Source organism: Fulmarus glacialis, unplaced genomic scaffold (assembly GCF_000690835.1).
Source record: "Fulmarus glacialis isolate BGI_N327 unplaced genomic scaffold, ASM69083v1 scaffold17136, whole genome shotgun sequence".
Classification (NCBI taxonomy): Eukaryota; Metazoa; Chordata; class Aves; order Procellariiformes; family Procellariidae; genus Fulmarus; species Fulmarus glacialis.
Window position 1 is genome coordinate 36,720 of NW_009218936.1, and position 20,395 is coordinate 57,114.

The 20,395-nt window shown below is 42.4% G+C and overlaps 1 protein-coding gene across 1 annotated transcript in view; it reads right to left on the bottom strand.

Annotated features, from left to right (window-relative positions):
- LOC104078533 (polypeptide N-acetylgalactosaminyltransferase 13-like) overlaps positions 1-20,142 on the bottom strand; it is a gene marked incomplete at its 3' end in the record, with an annotated part of 49,589 nt that extends 29,447 nt beyond the window's left edge. The window contains 2 exon segments of the mRNA XM_009580201.1: positions 3,369-3,537; positions 19,911-20,142. Of these exon segments, the coding sequence (XP_009578496.1) occupies positions 3,369-3,537; positions 19,911-20,142 (401 nt within the window).
- Between the last annotated feature and the right edge of the window lie 253 nt (positions 20,143-20,395).

The following is a 20,395-nucleotide window of genomic DNA, read 5'->3' on the forward strand; positions in this document are numbered from 1 at the left end:
TTAAGCCTATACCTGACACCACCGGGAGCGGGAAGAGGACATCACAGAGAAAAAGGCATTCAGCGGCTTTTCCTACATCTCAGTCTTAAACCAGCCCAAGACTGAAAGTCGCTGCATCTGTCAGGGACATCTCGTACAAGACAGAGAAGCGGAGCAGTGCTCAGGACTGCTGCCAGTAGCTGTGACTCCCCTCCGCCCCCGCAGACCCCCGCACGACCCCGACGGCACATGAACCCTTCTAACGGCTTGCGCAGGCAGCCAGAACGGAGACTGCGACTTAATGGCGTGGCATACGTTCAGAGAAACGCGAAAACGCCACTTACACGCAGCGAAGTGTTGACATGTGATAGATACAATAAAAAGGTCAAGTCTTGCCAAGAGTTAATTAGTCCCGTATAAATGCCCTTCACTCTTTTAATCCCCCGGCATCATTACAGAGATGGAGAACAGCTTGGCCGTGTCCCAGCGCACAATCTGCAAATAACTCCGTGGCGATGCAGAGCTCCACGGGGCTGATCCCGTCCCCGAGCGCTGCCCCAGCCGCTTCCCCGCTGCAGACACAGCCTGCCCTCGTCCTGCTCCCCTTCTGCTATTGCCCTGCAATTAGTCAATCTTACCCCGACGATCTTCCAGCAAAGTTTTGTCTCTCTGGCCTCGAGTTTTCTGCTGCGTGTAGGGCGGCTGCTTCACAGCCAACAGACTGATTTAGTACATCCACACCTTGATAACGCTGGTCTTTTCATCAGCTCATGATTGCTCGTAACACAGCAGTATCCACAGCTACACAGGTTATTATGAATTTCCCACTAGACAGCATGTCCAGGAAGAACATTTTTTATTTTCTTTTCTTCTATTCACCTAATTTTGCCACAGAAAACTTCCTGGCCTCTGAAAGAAAAGCTTGCATTTATAATGTGAAAGGCCCAGTGAGTTGGACACCCAGCGCAAACTGCATGCCTCTGTCCCCCATGTCAATAACAATATGCCTTTCTGTCATACGCTAAATATATTAACCATAAAATCACATTCTTCTTTAACAGCAAAGCATTATAAATTGGCTTTCAGGACAATTTAACACTCCCTGAAGAGAGAACACGTACAGAAAGCATCTGTCTGAAGAGGAAAATGAGAAAATAAATTTCTTTTTTTTTCTAAATCCCATAATACTTTCCATCCTTTCAACAAAGAACACAAAACTTCTTTCCATCAGGAAAATGCATTTAGACAGATTTCTCTCAGTATTAAACAGCTCATCTCCCTTAGACTGAGCAGAACTATTCATCAAGTTAAACATTTTACCTGTTTTTCCAATACGCGCTTTCTTTTCAACGCTTGCTCCCAGGGAAAAGACAAAGCTTTCCAGGACAGACCGAGAGGCTTGGCAAGTGCCCCCCTTCTTTTGGTGTGCCCAGCACTCGGGTCTTGTTTCTTTGTGGGCTGCAAAGGCTACATGAGAGGGGAGCACGCAGCACTGAATCGACTGCTACTTGGGTAGTTTAAATCTAAGCTGGGTCACCTGCCAGGAGCATCCCGCTGGAAGAAAGCAATCAGGTAGCAGCAAGGGAGAACCCAGCCCAGCAGTGCACCGCATCCTCCTCGCTTCCCAGACAGTCTGCAAGATGCCCCGTGCCTGCCGGAATCATTTCAACGCCGAAGCCAGCTCCACCAGCTCGTCGTGGCTACCCTCGAAAAGCGCAAGCAATAAGCAACAAAGCTTTTCCAATGCTCCCGTTTCGTGAAATACGTCTTTTGATCTGAGGCGGTGTTTTACGGAAACTTGGCATCACCAAATTACAAATGATCATGCCGTGGAGAAGCATCACCTAACGCTGTTTGTGAACAAGCTCTATTGTTAAAGTAGCGCTTCTACTTCTATTATTTGCAGGCATTTACAAACAAAATCCAGGGAGCAAAGTATTTATTGGATTTTAAATTTCATGGGAACCTGAAGAATTTAATTTCAAACAAAGCATAATAAGCAGAATTCCAGCTAAGTGACAATTCAGTTTAAAAAGCAGAAGTAATAGGAGATTTTAGAAGATCTGACCACTTGTCTATGTTTAGCTATGCTTATATTTATCTAAATTTTTATTTGTTATAAGAATCGGATCACTTATGAAGCTGAAGGAGAACGGGTTAAAAAAACTGAATTGGAAAAAGACAAAATTCAATCAACACTAGGTTTCTACAAAAATTAAGTGGGGAAAAAAAGAATTCCCGCCTCTAAAAATTTACTTCCAAAAGCATGTAAGTTTGGATAATCCCCCGTGCATGCAATTTCAGTTAAAGATTCTTAGGGCAATCTCCCTTTATGCAAAAGTTTCAAGTTAAATAAAATGGGCTTGATAGCCTACTCCATCAGCTAGCTTTAACACTGCTACTGGGAGACAGGAGGAAATCCTCTGAGTGCTGAAAATAACGTATACAACAGACCCAGACGTTTGGTTTTTTTTAAGTACCATAACTTGTTACAGGATCTTTAGATAGCAATTGGAATTCCTATTTAAATGGAGATAAACATGCACATTTGTACTTTCACATCAAATGCATGTGCAAACAGAAGCCCACTGTTGTGACTGGAAAAATTAATCTGTAAATTCCATTAAAAATAACTCAGTGGAGTTGGTGAAACTCTCCCCCAAGCTATTCCACAGTCTCAAAGTCACCACACAAACTTCAGGCTTCACTCAAAAATAATGATTATAAGTCACTAGTCTTAAAAACAAAACAAACCTCCAAAAAACCCCGACCACAAAACTCCCTTCAGTTTTGATATTGTTGCAAAACATTTTGAAAGATGCTCTGTAAAAGTCTGATTATTCCAGAAATGTCTATGGATAAAACTAAAAGAAAACTACATCCTGCATGTAATTTTGGTATTGGTAGCATCTTCTCTTTATCAGCATTAAAATGTCAATTTTTAAATGCCGACAGCATAATTATGAAAATTTATAAAGTAGACATTGATGTTTTTATCATTTTAAAACGTCAGAAATAAAGCTTTCGCTGAAGAATAAATATTTAAATTATTCCAGGTGATAAGACATACCTGAGGGCATTTTGTTACGTGCTGCAATGTAAACTGATAGCTCCAAGTTGACAGTTTTCAGCTGTTCACAAAACAAATTGCACAGGATAATAATGTCTGTATGCAGTACCTCTTCTCCTAAGAAAGCCTGCATTAGAAGCCAAATCTAGAAGCGGTAAACCCTGGCGTTTTCAAATGGCTTCCTTAGGCAACCGCTGCTAATAACGCCCGCTAATTACCCTCGGGACGCGCTGTACCTCGCGCCTTGAAGCGGGGCGGAGGCGGGCGCAGCCCGTGCGCTGCTGATGGCACCGAGCCGCGCGGCGCCGCCGGGACTCACCCGTCTAACCTCACATCGGGCAGACTTCGGTTCAGGGCAATCAAGTCACTGGCCATCAGGTTAAACTGGTTGATTTTGAACAGCTCTTTCATCTTCTCCTGGTCATCCTTCGGGATGAGCACAGCCTTTCCCATCTCTCCAGGACCTTCTTGGTTTCGAGAAATAACAGCTGTAACACAAGAGAGCGAAAGGCCAACTTTTAGTACGCGGGCGGCGGTTTTATTCCTCGCCAACTCTTGGCATTCAGCAAGGAATGTTAAAAAAAAGTAATAACACATCACAATTTTCTCCATGCTCCACTGTGAGGTTTTATCTCTATCTGGATCTGAATTTATATCTAGATCCTTTCTAAGATGATTAAAAACCCCAGATTTGTTCACTTGCAGCTTTGGGGTGTAATCACAATGACAGTAAATGACTGTTCTCAAGAGATTTATACCAGGATTACAAAGCATAGCGCCAGATTCTCCATGAGATTCTGCAGTCAGAAAAGGTTTGGAAAACACTTTTATAGCTATTGAAAATATTTGAAGAACATGTATGTTAAACTAATTTTAACCAACTTCTTTTATTTTTTATTTAGTTTTAACTACCAGCCATATGATAGCATAATCCCACCCCTGTAAGTAAATAAATCAATCAACCTTCAGTGACAAAAAAAAAAATCCATTCTGAAAAATATAGTATCCCAACCCTGACAGAGTATCTTTTAGGTATTATTGGAGACAAGTTTTGAGAAATATTTGTACCGTCAATTTTGAATTTTAAGGAAAATTATAGTACCATCTCATACAAGCACACAAAAATAAACAGGACACAGACTGCCTTCTTAGGAAACAGTATATGAAAAGAAAGGAAACATCCCACGTATACAAATAATTATAATCATTATTCTAAGGCAAAAGCCCACCAGAAGATGACAGAATCATCATCAGTCTCCTTCTCCAATCTCAGTGAGCAGCTAAGCAGAAGAGGCCAATTCCCCTCCCAGCTACTTCTTAGACATTGTATCAATCAACAGAACGAGAAATACCTGAATTTTTAACTAATTTTACATCCATACTTTAAATCAGCCTCTTGACTGAGGCCGATTAATTAATATTGATTAACTGGGACCGCCCAGACCGCACTGGGCAGTAATCGACGCTCACGGTGCCTTTCGAGCTGTCGACTTCTATGCCATATTCCAACATTACCATTTTATCTTAACGAAGGGATCTTGGTTTTATTTTTCTGCTATCACATTCATTTTGCATCTTTAGTATCAAAATTACTTTGAAACATTTGATGCTTAATATTCTTGAAAGACTGTCACTCAGGAAGGCTTCTCTACTAGCTGAAGAGTAATTAAATCATTTATTTTTGCAACCAAAAAATTAAAATGCTAGAAGAATAAACCCTTTTCTACAAAATGCACAGGAAGTAGACTAAGTGACTTGAAATCAGACATCAGGGCTTGCTAGAACAACCTAGCAGAAATGTACATAAAAGGCTTTTTAAAAATAAATATTACAGACTCTGGGCACAGAAATTTTGTTTCTGCAGTTTCTAGTTTACGCTTCACTTGAGCAAAGAACATTTTATAGTATTATCTGATTTTTTTTTTTAATCCTTCCCTTTGATCAGAAGTAGCACCTTTATATATGCTGCAACAGGAAGAAATTATTAGCTTTCTCTGTGATTACATGCGACGATGAAATTGCTATCAGAGAGATGCTTAAATCTTAAATGCGGTGACTCTGAAGCCCTCTGCGTCCAACATGACTTCCGAAGGATGACAGGCTCCGTGGTTAACGTGTATTGGGGTCAGCAGCATCCTCCCGGGAGCGAAACAGGCTGCGGTACCGGCACCAGCACTAAAGCCGTGCTTGAGATGCTATTAGACACCTTTCATCATGTCTAAGCAGAGCTGCTGATTCCTCTCACCTGGCTTTGGGAAAGGAATTCATGACTACACTGCCATATATGTTCCCCAATAGGCAGAATTTTATCTTAGAGCATACATCTCGCGGTCAAAACCAGTTAGAAGTACCACCGGAAAGAAATAAGGCATGAGAAGAACGCAGCCGTGCCGTGCTTTTAGCTGCACCTCTCCGCAGCTACGCTTCACCCACAGAATTGCTTGGAAACCTGCACGGCGCACGTACACACACAACTATATATGCTATTAAATTCCTCTCGGAACATTTCATAAGGTATATTTATGTAATGCGCAATACGAACATAAAATATTTGGGATTAATGGCTGGTAATTAAACTCTGGTATATCATCACTTTCTGGAGAAGCGATGATACTCCTCAGAGACTGCAATTGGAAGAGCCAGTCCCTCAAGCTGCAAATGTTGTTTATGGAAATAAGTTCTGCCTCCTTTTTGCTGGAAGAGGCAGAGGGCACGAATTTATCTAAATAGCAGCAGGGAGCAGGCAAAGAGTCAGCGCGACTGCTGAAACCCTGGAAAAACAGGTAAGCACCACAGAAAGGAGCTGGGCCGATGTCCTTCGCCCCGAGAAATACAACATAAATGGAAAGGAAGGAATTCTTCAAAAAAGGGATGAATGTCTCTGAGGAGGAAAAGGAGTCATGAGAAGGAGAAGGAAGTTTGTCCTTGCTCCATCCTTCAGTCTGATCATCTTTCGGAAGCAAAGAGGAATTCTTTGGGGTTTTTTCTGCCTCCAAAGCTGTATTTAAGGGTCTGTACTAGCTCCAAGGACCTTACAGACACTATCCAGAAAACCAGGACCACCTCTCCGTAATACAGCATCAGCACATACATCATCTCCCTGCCCGGGCAGGGAGCCATACGGTGCACATTCAGATGGACTCACTGCAGCCCGGCGCGGGCAGGGAGAGGGGCTCCGGGAGAGGGGGGCTCCGGGAGAGGGGGGCTCCGGGCATCTCGTGCCATAACCTGCTACGTGGCATAAAAGCTGGAGTCGCACCAAGAGGCAGAGCACAATGAGGCACCCAAACTAAACGCCTCTGAAATAGTAAGGCGGCATACCAAAATGTTTTTATTTTCTGCTGAAATACTTTGGGATTGGCTAAAAATATCTTAGTGACAATTTTCTCCTGTAGAAATCAGAAACAAATTATTTAGGGGAAAAAAAAACAACAAGAATTTAGCAACCCATTATTAGCAGAGTCATTATTACGACAGTAAATTTGCTGCCTCTCCTTGTATCAAAGCCAAATATCAAAATTGTATCTCCCTAAAATGTGTGGAATACCAACAGTGAAGGGTTTCATATTCTAAGCCCAAATAATAGGAACGCAGCTGTAGAGGATGTTATGCTCCAGTGTAAACTCACTGTAAATTCATTAGCCCAGCTCTTTTGCAGTGTTCCACCACAGGGACTCAGTCCAAATTCAGCCTGAAAACTTGTGTTATTCTGCTTGAAAGCATGAGTTACATATTCCTTCACCTGCAAAACCAATTTTCGTTACAAGATTCTGTGTTCTTCTATTGTTTACGAAGGTCCATCAAGATAGAATTTCAAAGAGATTTTCCTGTCCTGAAGTTTATTATAAAACTAATTAGAAATTTCCCTAACAGCCTTTCCACTCTCACAGTTTTATTCAAAGCGAAGTATTATCAGATTACACTTCAGTCATAGCTTACACATATCTGTGATGGAGAAACAGATTTAATTCTGCTATGGTTAAAATGCAGCAACCTCAACTTATTAAATCTTTAGAGAAGATGCACACAGTTTACGAATTAACAACCACATATACACTAACATTTTCAGAGATGTAACTTGAATCCATACCCAGGACCATCTCTTCTTGCATTTTTCTCTCCCAGATTTGAATTAACACGTTTTCAGCCCAGAGACTCTAAGAAACAGTCCTCAACCCAGGTCTCAAACCAGCGGATGCAAAGCACACAACAATCCAACCATATTCAAGTTAGGAAAAATAACACTTTCCATTTTCCAAACAATATGTACAATACTAAAAGAGGAACCAAGTAAACATCACAGCACCAGAGATGGCAGGAATATTTAGCGAATTAAGATCTTTTGCAAATACTCAATTTGACCAAACTTTTCATAGCAAATTGAATTTTTGCTAGCGCTGAATAGATTTGAGAATCTAGAGATGGTGTCAAAAGCTTTCTAACACCAGGTATGTCATCAAAGTTGTCTTTCTAAATGCACAAAGCCACTATAGAAGTTTCTACTGAATGACCTATTACTTATCCAAAGCAAACAAAACAATTCTATTTTTTTCCAAATATTGGTATTGTCATTTCACCAAATTTTTGTGTTCTGCTTTACCCTCTTTCTAGGAAGTACAGCATACTTCATTAGTACAGCATACTTCAAACCAAACTGTTCAGAATATTTTATGAACTACCAAATTTGAATTCAAGTTTCCATACCAAAATCTTTATGTAAAACATATATATACACCCACTCTTCAATCAGAGAACATAAACATAACACAGAATCCCTTCATCTAGAGGATAAAAAAAAAACCCAAACTGTTTCTTAAGTATTCAGAATGTATGAATGGTAAAAGAGGCAACAATCAGTGCATGCACGCTGCTGATTATGAATTACTCCACCTGTGCTGGTGTTCATAAGCTAAAATGAGCATAGCAAGCAATTTTCTTACAGAGTACATCTTCAAAAATATCACTTAGAATTTACTGTCCAAAACACCTTTTCTACATAGCTTTTATCCTTCTTTTCAATAGCATTGTGAAGATCATTGACTTTAAATGACTCAGCAGTGAATAACAACTCCATCCCTCTGCAGTGGTAAGGGAAAGACCGGTCTTCACAAGCAGGGGCTGCCCAAATGTTGCAAAAAATTATGCAAATCCTCCAACTGGGAGAGGTCTAAGGTTTTCCAAACCCTGTTGCTTCCAGATTTTTCCCCCCGATGGAAAGAGCTGATTCCCCCCACCGCAAGCTGCACGTCCCCATCAGGAGCAGCTCTTCCAGCCCAGACCCACAGGTAAAACAGTGCTGTCACGTTTCGAAGTACTTGAACTCACCTCCAGGCTCGTATTTTAATTAACTTGCAATTGTAATGGGGACCTGAGGGGGGACTCGGGGATAGCCACGATCCTTGAAGCCAGTGTGGAAGAAGCTGAGAGATGTATTTAAACCTATTACCTGGCTGTCTATCAATAAGCTTATTAGCATGTCTGATCCATAAACACTTTGGGAGTGCTTCTGCTGCTGGTAAGTCAAAAGTTTTAGTGAATACTAAAAACAAACAGGAAACAAAAAACTTTGACTCATCTGTTATTTGCTTTTCCTTTGTGTTGAAAAACCCACCTCACTCCTTATCAGGCTTTCCTCTGGCTGGTACACTTGTACAATACTTCAATGTCACGCTTCATTGTCCTTTGCTATTTCTGCCTCATTCTGTGATCTGGCCTTGCTGATGGGTCTTGTGTTGGTCTTTCACTCCACTCCTCGGTAAATTTGATCGAGTTTTTATTTACTGCACAATACCTTCCCGAGCTTCAGGGACATAGGTGCTGGCAATTTTGTCTCATGCTGCACTTCATGTTGTTTCTAAGCACTGGGACAGGTTGCGTTCTTGACCATATGTACAGCAACAGCCTCCTGAACTTGTTTGCGTTTGACTTGCTTTGCGTGAAATCTTTCCCAAAAAGCGCTATTATTCAAGGCTTTCATTCACCAGCGTATCTCCGTGTATAACCATCCCTCCGGCAGCGCGGGAGGACTGGCGAACTGCAAGCCCAGTTATCCTGCCGGCAAAGGGCATCGGGCAGCCTCTCCTGCCAGTTAAGCTCACTGATATATTTTGGCACTAACAGCCTGTATAATGTAAATAAGATTCACTCAAGTTTAGAAATCTTGAAATCGGGAAATCTGCCCATTTCCAGAAGGAAGAGGGGGCCCTCTGTGTGTCCGTGTCGGGGGGATGATGGAGATGAGAGGGTATCAAGCAGGGAGCAGCACGAGGATTCGGGGAGCTGGTGAGCATCCCCACCCGCAGCATGGGCACCTGGAAACAAGCGTCCCACACAAGGTCCAAAACTAGCCCCCCGTGAGAGAGAGGGGGCATATGAAAAACCAGTGAGGATTTATAGGCTGAAGTAACTGGGAAAATGGATTTTTGTATACCAGATTAATTCACTTTTGTGAGAACTTAATTAGAATACCATATTTTGATTCATACTCAAGATTTCTAACTTACCTTGACCATATTCCCCTTCACAGAGCGAAATGAGTCTCAGTCTGCCATTAACAGCTTTTTGCCAGCTCTAAAAACATGAATGTTTCATAAGGCATCTCTGACACAGCCCTGAATATATTTTAGTGAATTTACAAATACCATCTTAATCCTCAGCAACCATCAAAGCTCATTAAGTGTCTTTCCTGTATAGTAGTTACATGAGATGATGCTAAGCCAAAACAATTATTTTTTAGATATCTGAAATACTTAAGGGAATACTCCACTGCCAGGGAAAGTTGAAGAAAGTGAAATATTTCAAAACTGCAAAGGTTATGTTTTTCACAGCTCTGTCCTTACCCAGAGGTACCTCAGCTGATGAGGAATGAGCAGAACCAATACCTGGAGGAGCCACTGAGATTTGATGCTACCTACAGGGCATTTCCTTGGTGTACCCTTGAAAAAGTACGAGATGGCTTGTGCTTTAGTAATCAGAGATCCTCTGTCACGTGTGCCTTGAAGACAGAAACTATTTCAGTCATTTTGTAATTTTTTAAAATAAGCTCCTTATAGTCATAGCTCAAATAATTCGGGTTAACTAACATCAGAAAGCCTTTCTGCTTTCAGTATGGATGAGTATTGGGCAATATGTACCGAGCTCTGAAAGACGACTGTCCGTCCTGACACATGAGGACAAGCTTGAGATCCACACAAGGGCCCAGTAAAAAGGCAGGAGAAAAATACTTTCACACACATATATACACATACATATATTTATACACATATCTAGATATACACGTCTTAAATGGTAAACAAAATAAAGAGAAGGATGGCTGCATATAGCTGCTATCACGTTAATCCCATTACTGCTGCCAGGTGCATGACAAATACACACCTCATTTCTTCTTTCCACAAAGATTGTATTAGCTCAATCTTTTAATATTAAGAATTCACACTGTGAAAAACCTTAACCAAACAGAGACCTAGATTCCTCTTCTCCTCTGTAAATCACATTGATTAATGAACTTGAAATCACAGTCTACTTTGTCATTGTTTAAATGCAAGATGAAAGAAAGAAAATGAGAGAAGAACAGGGATGGAAGTGGATCTCAGGTCACCTAAGCTTTCCCCACATCACCGGACACAATTAACTGGACTTAAACCACCCACAGCATATGTGGGCAGTTGTTTGTTGTTGGGTTTTTTTTTTTAAATATTTGCTTTGAAACCTCTGAAGAGAGAGTTTTTACAGCTTTTCAAGGAAACCTAGATGAAACCCAAGCAACAAAATAAGTTAGTGAATTATACTCGTACCTTGATACACCTGAGGAAATAGAAGAATTTTCATGAGCTAAACGCATAAAAACTGGAGCACAGGTGGACAAAGTTAGAAGTATGTGTGGGGAACTGAGCAAAGAGAAGTCTCAGCTAAAACCAGCGATAAATGAGACAGAGGAGGTCAGGTGCCTACTGACCAACAGCAAAGTCTGTGCTGACGATTCAGTCCCCAAAGTAAGAAAAACCTGTTTGTCAAATAATTTACAACAGAACCATGAAAAACATAGGAATAAACAATATCAGCAGCAGAACTGATTAGATGAATTGTCTTCAGGCCTCTTCCAGTTTTTACTATTATAATTCAGTAAACCAAAACCCAAAACCTTTCTTTGTTTTGCGTCCATCTGGGAAAGGCTTCCATTAAATCACAAGACGACAAATCTTTTCCTAGATCAGGGCCAAAGGTCTGCCTGGTTTAGGACGTACACTGTCTCAGAACAACAGATAGATCATGGCAGAAAAGGTAAGACACAGGTTTTAAAATAATTCTTCCAGAGATTTCCCTTTGTGGAGGTGGGGGCTAATAGATCGCCATCGCATAGTCCCTTTCTAAATCTATTTTATCTTTTTTGATAATGAACTGCATGACTTAACTGAGCACTGTTGGCAAAAAAAAAAGTGTCCCTTTTTATTTGCTTTGGATTTGCTAGCTCACATTTTCATCGGTTTTTACCTTGGGAGACACAGTGAACCCCTAATCAACCTTCTCTGCCTATTTATGCCTTTACAAATCCTCAGGTTATCCTTCTTTGCTTACTGCTTTTCCAAGCAATAAAATTACTTAATTTAGTCTCTCCCCACAGAGAGGCCAAACAGTACCTGCAATCATCCTTGCCTGCCTTTTCTGAACCACTGGTTTCACTCAATGAAATCGAGCTTGGTTTGGATCAAGCACAAAAAAACCAAAAAGCTTTTGTTCTTCAAGGGCACACATTCATTTGCTTCTAGCAAAGCAAATGAGGCTGCTTGAAATTGCAGCAGAACTCTTCTTCTGAGATTGTCTTTCAAGATCTTGAAACCACAGTAATCTGCAATTCTCTGCAGACTTCTACACCTTGTCACACTTGTGTGATTTCAGAAGGAGTGTGCACACTTAACACTTTTCGAAGGAGGCATCTGTATGCGCCTCACGGTGCTTCAGTTAACTCTACTTAATAGTTGCAGCTAAGGAGCAGCAGTGATTCAGCAGTTTTGCTTGTTAACTTACTGAAACGGATTTCAAATATTTTTGAACTGTGCTTTTTTTTTTAAAAAAAAAAAAAAGGTCGATCAAAAATAGCTTTACCTCCAAGCACAAGAATTAACAGCTCATCTCTTCAATGACCATCTTGGTGCACACGGGGATAATGGAACTGACATGAAGCATGCCCACAAAGAATAAAAATGCTATTTTTCCAGCATTCTGCCTGCAGACATTTTTCATCATCTGTCAGCGGAGATAGGCCTCCTTTGGAAATGAAAACAACCCCCTCACAAGGGCTTATTAGAAGTGCTGAGGTCTTTGGTGGAGTGGAGAATAGAAAGCACAAAACTCAAGATAAAGAGAGGGAAAAAAAGCAAAGTCCAATAGATTTCAAAGCATTCAATTTATTTAACAATTCAGTAAAGGCACTGCCCAGGGACTGTTGCACAAATAAGCATGGCAACACTCAGAAGATATAAGGACTCATCATCCATGCCTTTTTTTGGTTGTCTTTTTCACCCCAAATGTTCATCTTCCTTGCTTATACTTTGTCGGCAACACCTGCACTTCGGTTCTGAGTAACAAGCACCACTGCCAATGTAAGGATGCTGGTTTGCAGAGAGCGAGCAGGGGCAGCGGGGTCCATCCCCCCAGGTGCTCCCCCCTGGGCACCCCTCTGCGTCCCACCTGCCCGGGCTGAGCTCGGATGGGAACATCCCAAAAACCTGTTAGTCTCTTGGTGCCCCTGGACGCGGAGCACAGCCCAGGCTCGTCCCACCCAGACACGGCGAGGAGCAGGACCGCTGTCCGCAGCAGTGTCCCAGCAGTACTGTCCCCCTCGGGGGGGGGACACACGTAAGCAGCAGCCATGCTGATGAGCAGAACCCACAGCTCTTTGGTTTAACCACAAAGCAAACGCTTCAAAAGGTGAGGGCGTTCTGTGGCTGCCGTGTACAAACGCGATCAATAGGCACTGCAAAAAATGAAAAATACCCGTGGCACCAAAAAGCATTTTCCTGTTTCAGAAGCTGTCTAGTCAGTAAGTTATTCCAACCTTATTCATGCATTATTAATCGGTTGAAATTTCTAAAAGAGGATGTCAGAAAAACCACTTTATATTTTTCCACTACAGATAAAAACCTCGTTTTCCCCCAACAGCAACGATCAGACTGGAGAGCTTCAAAACAACCAGTTCAGTGCACGGGCTGCGAGCTGCCCTCTGAAATCTGAAGTCTTCCTCCATCGGGACATGGTACAGCCCCGCCACGGGGTGACGTGGTTCTCCTCGGCACGGAGGAACCACCCCGCGTACGCACAGCCCAGGGGAGCTGATGGCACCTTCTTGAACAACAGAGCCGACAACTCTTTTTATTAAGGGTCTGACGTCAGCCCGAATCTCGCTCTTTCTGCAGCTACCGGGATCATAACTGATTTGAAAGGAAGAATTCCCAACTTTGTAAGAAACTGAGGAAATAATTACATTATGGCTGTTTGGAAAGATAAAAACAACCAGATGGGGATAAAATTGATCTTAGTATAGAGATAGGGAAGAAAGTAGCTAAGGGGTGTAAGCCACATGCAATTACTACCTGCCTGATACACAAAGTCTTCTCGGACATCCCCACACACAGAATATGTAGAAGATAATACGTGAATGGCTCACTGGTAAATATATCTTCGTAAATGGTAATTTGTCTCTACTTACGATGAAAATTTGAAAAAATGTATTTCATAAATAAACTTTTGACTGAAAGAGGAAGATACGAACAGGCAGTACCACCGCCGGGACCCCAGCAGCAGGCAGAGCTGGCTGCTGCCTCTCCGGCTGCCTCCACCAGTCCAGGCGCCCGGTCCCTCCAGACGCAGGTGATGCATTATGCAGTTCCTAATTATCACTGATTTATATTTTACTACAATACTAATATGAGGCATAAAATCAATCATTCTTGTCTCATTCTCAGAGGAATCTTGTAAAATCCTGTGCTCGGGTCTCTCCGATACTGCGTGCTATCTTTAGCTAGGCAAGCTGGCTAAATAGAGAGCTATACACGTAGGAAGCTGCTCCTAACTTTAATGTACCCTTTATCTATACATGGTATACAATCTTATTTTCTAAATAACAATGATTTGGTGTTACTAAAAATTCTTTTGGTACAGTTTCACACGGAGAACTGCAGGTTTTCAACTGCAATCAGTAACTCATTGTGAACATAACAGAGCATTATATTTGTTGTTTTGTTTTGTTTTTTTTTAACAAAAAGTTATCATACAGTATTGAGTAACTTCTTTACTTTTTTTCCTACTGCTAAACAACATCCAGGGGAAAAAGATCACATAAGCAGTTGTTGTTCTAGGCCATACAACACTGCTCTTTGGTTATAAAGCAGAACACGGTGCACCCTTGCTGGCAGGAGCTGCACTGGAGATGGCCCATACGGCCATTGCACACGTGGAAAACCTCCAGTCTCCTGTAGGAAATCCAGCTCTGGGATTTCATTCTAGTTTGCCATTAGATGACTTGAACAATGTTTCAATTCAATTTCAATTTTATTGCTTACTTTATCTTCTTTCACCTTTCCTTTAAATAAGGCAGCTGAAGGTAACAACCGTCTCTTTCAAACGGTTTTACTTTAGTCAATTCAAAGCATTATTTTTCTTGCTTATTTTATCTTCTTTCACCTTTCCTTTAAATAAGGCAGCTGAAGGTAACAACCGTCTCTTTCCAACGGTTTTACTTTAGCAACCAATTAATAGCTGTCTAGCCTGTTCCACACAGCCCTGCCTCCCGGGGCTGCCAGCAACGGTGGAACACAGCAGCATTTACCCAAAACTCAGGGAAAGCCATCGCAACCTCCACTCCGACATCAGAAAGCAAAGCACACTGAAAGTAAGGAACGCTCCTGCTCCATCACCCAAAACGCACGTCCAATTTCACAGTCACCAGCCGTGGTCCTGACCTGGTGCGACACATCATCACCTCCACCGCCGCTATGTTATATTTCTGTGTGCATCGCTACCTGAACCGCAGTAATCTTTTACCAGCCAGCTACACAAAAGGCTGGGGGTTTGGGGAGTTTTGTTTGTCTGGTTTGTTTTTTTAAACCTGAATGCTGAAAAATAATTCTCTCTCGGTTGCATCTCCACAGCAGATATACGAATCTCAATATAATCCTGATATTTTATCCCAAATAATTTGTTGCCATAAACTCCATACAGAATCCAATAAACTAAAGGATCAATTCACAGCCCTTTGCCATTTACATGATGTATCTCTGCTGCTCAGAACTACACACAGACTTATCTTAATCCAGAACATAAAGAATTCTAGTTTTAATTATATGGTAGCAATAAATCCTGTAAAGTTGTCATAAACATCATTAAATAGATCATTTACTTCACAGTATTTCAACATACGAGTTCCGTGATTCTGAAAAAAATGAATGTTGCGTTCCAATACTAAAAGCATCAGAACTCATTGTAACTTCTGTCATAAATACACTTTTTTTAGCATTTCTGCTACACTCTAGAGACATAACAGCCTACATGGACTCTGCTACTGATAGCCTCAAGGCAGAAAGCCTAAAGAGGGACAAGGAGGTCTGGAGTGAGAGAATAAAGTCAACATCAGAGTTAAAAAAAAAAAAAATTTAAAAATCATTTAGGGTGGATGTGAAGTCTACTTATAGATACTGGCTGCCATTTCTAGAAGAGATCTGAAAGGAGGCATCTTCTCAAAAAATATATCAACTCTCATGAACATTCTTCATAAATTCGTAACAAACCTACACACAGGTAAATGACCACATGATGCAATCTTTTAAAGTTAAAAGGTCTCCAGAGTTACTAAGCCTTGTATACGCTGCAGTCATAGCTACTACTAGATTTTGATAAAAATTCAAAGTCTAATTAAATATCATACTAGTTCTACGCAGTTCAGAACCATAACTGTTCTTTTTAGCACATCAGCTGTAATACAAAGTTAAGAAACCACTGAACAGGGGCTGAACAGTCAAACTGTTTTCAAGAGGATAAAAAAAATTATCCATTCCAGTCCATCCCCTTCCAAATATCTAAAAGATTACCGAGCAGTGATGGGGGTCTTCAAGGCCTCCTCCCCTGCCCACGGCGCTTAGGGAACACAGATGGCACCAACAGCACCGACCCACCTCCTTTTCTGCTGTTAAAAACAGGCAGTGGTCACGTTTCCATTAGTCCAAAACATCTAGATAATTTTTTCTACTTTGCAGTTTTATACACAGAGATATAACCAAAGCTGCATAAAGCAAGGCAGAAAAACTGACAATTTCTAATTGAAATATGTCTTACAGAAACTTAGAACAAGGCTTCAAGATCAGCAAAGAACGGCAGCAAGGTTCAGCCTACTCATTTGCCTCCTCTGTTGTAGGAAAAAAATATCCTGGACAAAAATCTGAGAAAAGGAAAGGATTCAGACGGGAAGCACCTGTTTGGATGGGCACTCTGGAGCAGCCCATCGCCCGCAAGCCGGCAGCGCCCGGACACGACAGCCGTGCACCAACAGCAGCGATGCTGTTCAGCCTGGAGAAGAGAAGGCTCCAGGGAGACCTTTTGCAGCCTTTCAGTACTTAAAGGGACTTATAAGAAAGATGGGAACAGGCTTTTTAGTAGGGCCTGTAGCGACAGGACAAGGGGGAATGGTTTTAAACTAAAAGAGGGGAGATTCAGACTAGATATTAGGAAGAAATTGTTTACGCTGAGGGTGGTGAAACCCTGGCAGAGGTTGCCCAGAGAGGTGGTGGATGCCCCATCCCTGGGAACATTCCAGATCAGGTTGGACGGGGCTCTGAGCAACCTGCTCTGGTTGAAGATGTCACGGCAGGGGGTTGGACTAGATGACCTTTAAAGGTTCCTTCCAACCCACACTATTCTATGACTCCATGATGCTGCCCTCTGCCACACACGTCCCTTGTGCTGGACGGGGCGGGACGAGCCCTGGCCTCCGAAGGAAAGGACGGGATGCACGTGAATCACCTGCTCATCTCTCACCTTTACAGCTGTGTTTTATAAATGAATCCTGGGCTTGCACATACAATGAGATACGAGTTACCTCTCTGAAAATAATTATAAATGAGCAATAAGCCAGGAAAGATGTATTAGTATATGAATATTAATTTAAATGTAATGGAAATACCCAACTGATGCTAAGTGCTAAGCAAGCAAAAGTCAATGGAAACCAAACAGACTGAGCATCGGCCTGCCACGCGTTTTGGGCCATGTTTCAGCAGTTCCTGATGCTCAGCAAGAGAATCCCTTCTTTGGGGGCCCCTTCACGCGCTCCCCCTGCCCTCCTGCTCACCGTGGGCACCACGTGACGGGCGTTCCTTTCACAGCCGTAATGGCATTACCTACATACCATGTAACTACCGCCTGTAGTTCTACCGGCCTGTACAGATCTTTGTCGAACAAGATTGTGTGTGTAAGTCTGTGCCATTTTTTCCTGCAGCAATAGTAGTTCTTTATTTTGAAAAATTCACCATTACAAATGAAGCCAAAAACGTTGTCATAAAGGCAGAGTAACAAATGTAAGATTAACAGTGACAGTCAAACCAGTCTTCCACAAAACAAAATTAAGCAGACAGTAATTGAATGGAATGAAAGTAAGAGGCATTTCTTCTTTTTTTTTTTTTTTTTTTTTTTAAAACCTTCCCTGACCCTCTTGGCTGGCATTTTAGTATTTTAAAGTGCATTATAAAGTCAAACCACTACTGACATATCGTTTTTCTATCTCAGCATTTTATCTGCTTTCATTAACAGGTTTGGTTTTTCCACATTTATTAAAAAAGGCGATGTTTAATAGCTGCCTAAATTTATTTACACATACCCTCAGTAAATCTTTAGTAAAAGATTCTTTGTGGTTGCTCTGCGCTTTCTTCCTGTAGGGCTGAACAAATCAATGTTTTTAGTCTACCATGCTATACTTAAACAAGGCAAAAGTCTGGAGAGAAAAACATTTCTTGGATTTTCTTACTTGTTTTCTGAAAAGTTTTGCAAGCAAGTCCCCCAGTCCCCTGCCCAGGGTGGGGGGCCGCCGCCGTCGGCTCCACGCGGGAAGCAGGAGGGCTGAAAACAGCACCCTTCTCCCTCCCTACCGCCAGCCAACGGCAAATTTTGCCACCCCAAATTCAGTCATAAGCAGGAAGGTGCTGAGGATTCCCAAATGCAGGGTTATCCCAGACATGGGAGGGTTCAGGAAAAGGGAAATAGGCAGGAGAGCCTGTGAAGCCCGTGGGACATCCCCCAGCACCGTGGGGACCAGAGCGGGGCTGAGGGCGGCAGGTTTCCTCCTCCACGTCCCCAAGTCACCCTTCCTTCAGAGCCCTGCCTGCGCTACCAACAGCCCTACGGCACGGCTGAGGAAGAGCGATTCGATGTGTACAAGTCCATTTGGTTATGAACACCGGGATTAATTGCTTTCAGGACAACGGCCACTTGACTCGACACACTGCGAGCCCACAGCCGGGATGCACGCAGAGCATCCCGCATTACCCTAATTGGTATTTGCTACAAGGCTTGATGGCTAATTCTGACACATTTCAGCAGCACGCATCAATCACTTGTGCGCAGAGGCTACGTACTTTGGTCTAGCCCAGAAATGTTATTTCAGTGAAAGAAAAAAAACAAGGAGGAGCTTCTTTCTGAAGAGCCACTGCCTTGTGAACAAGCCTTAAGTTACTTGCTTAAAAAATCTCTTTTCTCCTTGAAAAATTCATACTCCTTGCTAACAAGGGGCAAATCCATTTACAGACGGCAATTGGTATTTGCAGGATTTTCCACTACTGGGAGTCTCCAGGCGCTGCGGGGCGGCACAGAGGGACCCAGGGGACCCCCGCGGGAAGCTGCACGCCCGGACATGCAACCTGCCACGCCAGAGGAAACTCAGGACAGGCGAATCCTACCTTGGCAAAGAGATTCAAAACCGAACAAATGGCAGCATGTGAAGTTCCCGTTTAAAATCACCACCTTTTATAAAGAAAAGGCTGTGCACAGCCAGGTCCTTGTGAACAGCAGCAGCACCTGGGCAGTGAAGCCTGTCTGCAAGATCTCCGTCTCTGCAAGCACGTGGCATCTTAAAACGTTGCATTTTCATACTAATTATTGCTATGTTCCACTTATGGAATGGTTTTCTATAGGAAAAACAGTTTTAATAAAGTACTTCATTATTGCAAAGAGATCAGCTGAATTTAACATGATGTAAAAATTGATACACCTTTTTAACAAATATTGTGCTTTATTAAGTGTAATGAAAATCAAATGTAAAAAAGAAATTTTTCTTTACCCAAAAGAATCATTGTTCAATTTCCCTTATAAGAAAAGCTACTGAAAAGTTTTACATTATCAAGAAAAACACTTCCCTGTCTGGGCCTGTTGATCTAAATCATGGTGTCTGCTCAGTAATAAATCTTCTTTTTACGACTAGTTTAAACTTACTAACTTGTGGAGGCTGTAATAAGTCCTGTACTATCGTGTCACAAATTACTGCAACTCATGATTTACAAAAAAGAAAAGGGAAGATTGCCAGTTCCCACAGACAGTAAATCCCACTGGTCTAGCAAGTCCCTTTTGAATTTTAGACTTAAGTTGGTCATTTCTAGACTCGCCCCTCTAACTGAGAAAATATCTATAGAATAATAAAACAAATACATACCTGTGATTCTTCATGTTATGGTCAGTGGCTGTGTTCATGTACATGTTCATGTTATTTCTGTTTATTTGCAAAGTCATTCAGTAAAGCATAGTTCCTCAAGCAAACCACACTGTTAACAAAAGAATAAATGAAGCAAGAGAGAGAAAAAAACCCTGGGGGAAACAACGGTGTGCACACATTCTGAATTGGTGACGGGCGGCACGCAAGTGCATTTTGTTGCTGCCGCTGCTGAGGAGTACGCTTGCAAAAGGGGGACTTTCCCATTCCTGTAATACCTCCGCTGGAACACGTTAGCAACCGCTGCCACTTCCCCGACACCTTCACACCGAAAGTCCGTGCGCTGCACCCCGCCTGCCAGGGCGAACGCCAGCTCCCAGCCCTCGGAGGAAAACCCATTGCCCAGCACCATCGAGAACCCCTCAGCACACCTTCAGCACCTTCCTCGCAGAGATGATTTCTTAGCGATCCCCTAAAATGAAGCAATTCTTCAGAGCCCCCAGATGACAAAAACCTCACTTTTTTTTTTGAATGCTCCAGCCTCGCTGGTCAAAGCCAAGTCTTGGAGGTCGTTCCGGGCTGTTGGCCAGGAGCTGGCCCTTCCCCTGGTCAGAGGGGAGCCGGGAGCCGGGCAGGGGCACGCTGGGCAGCCGGCCACCAGGTTT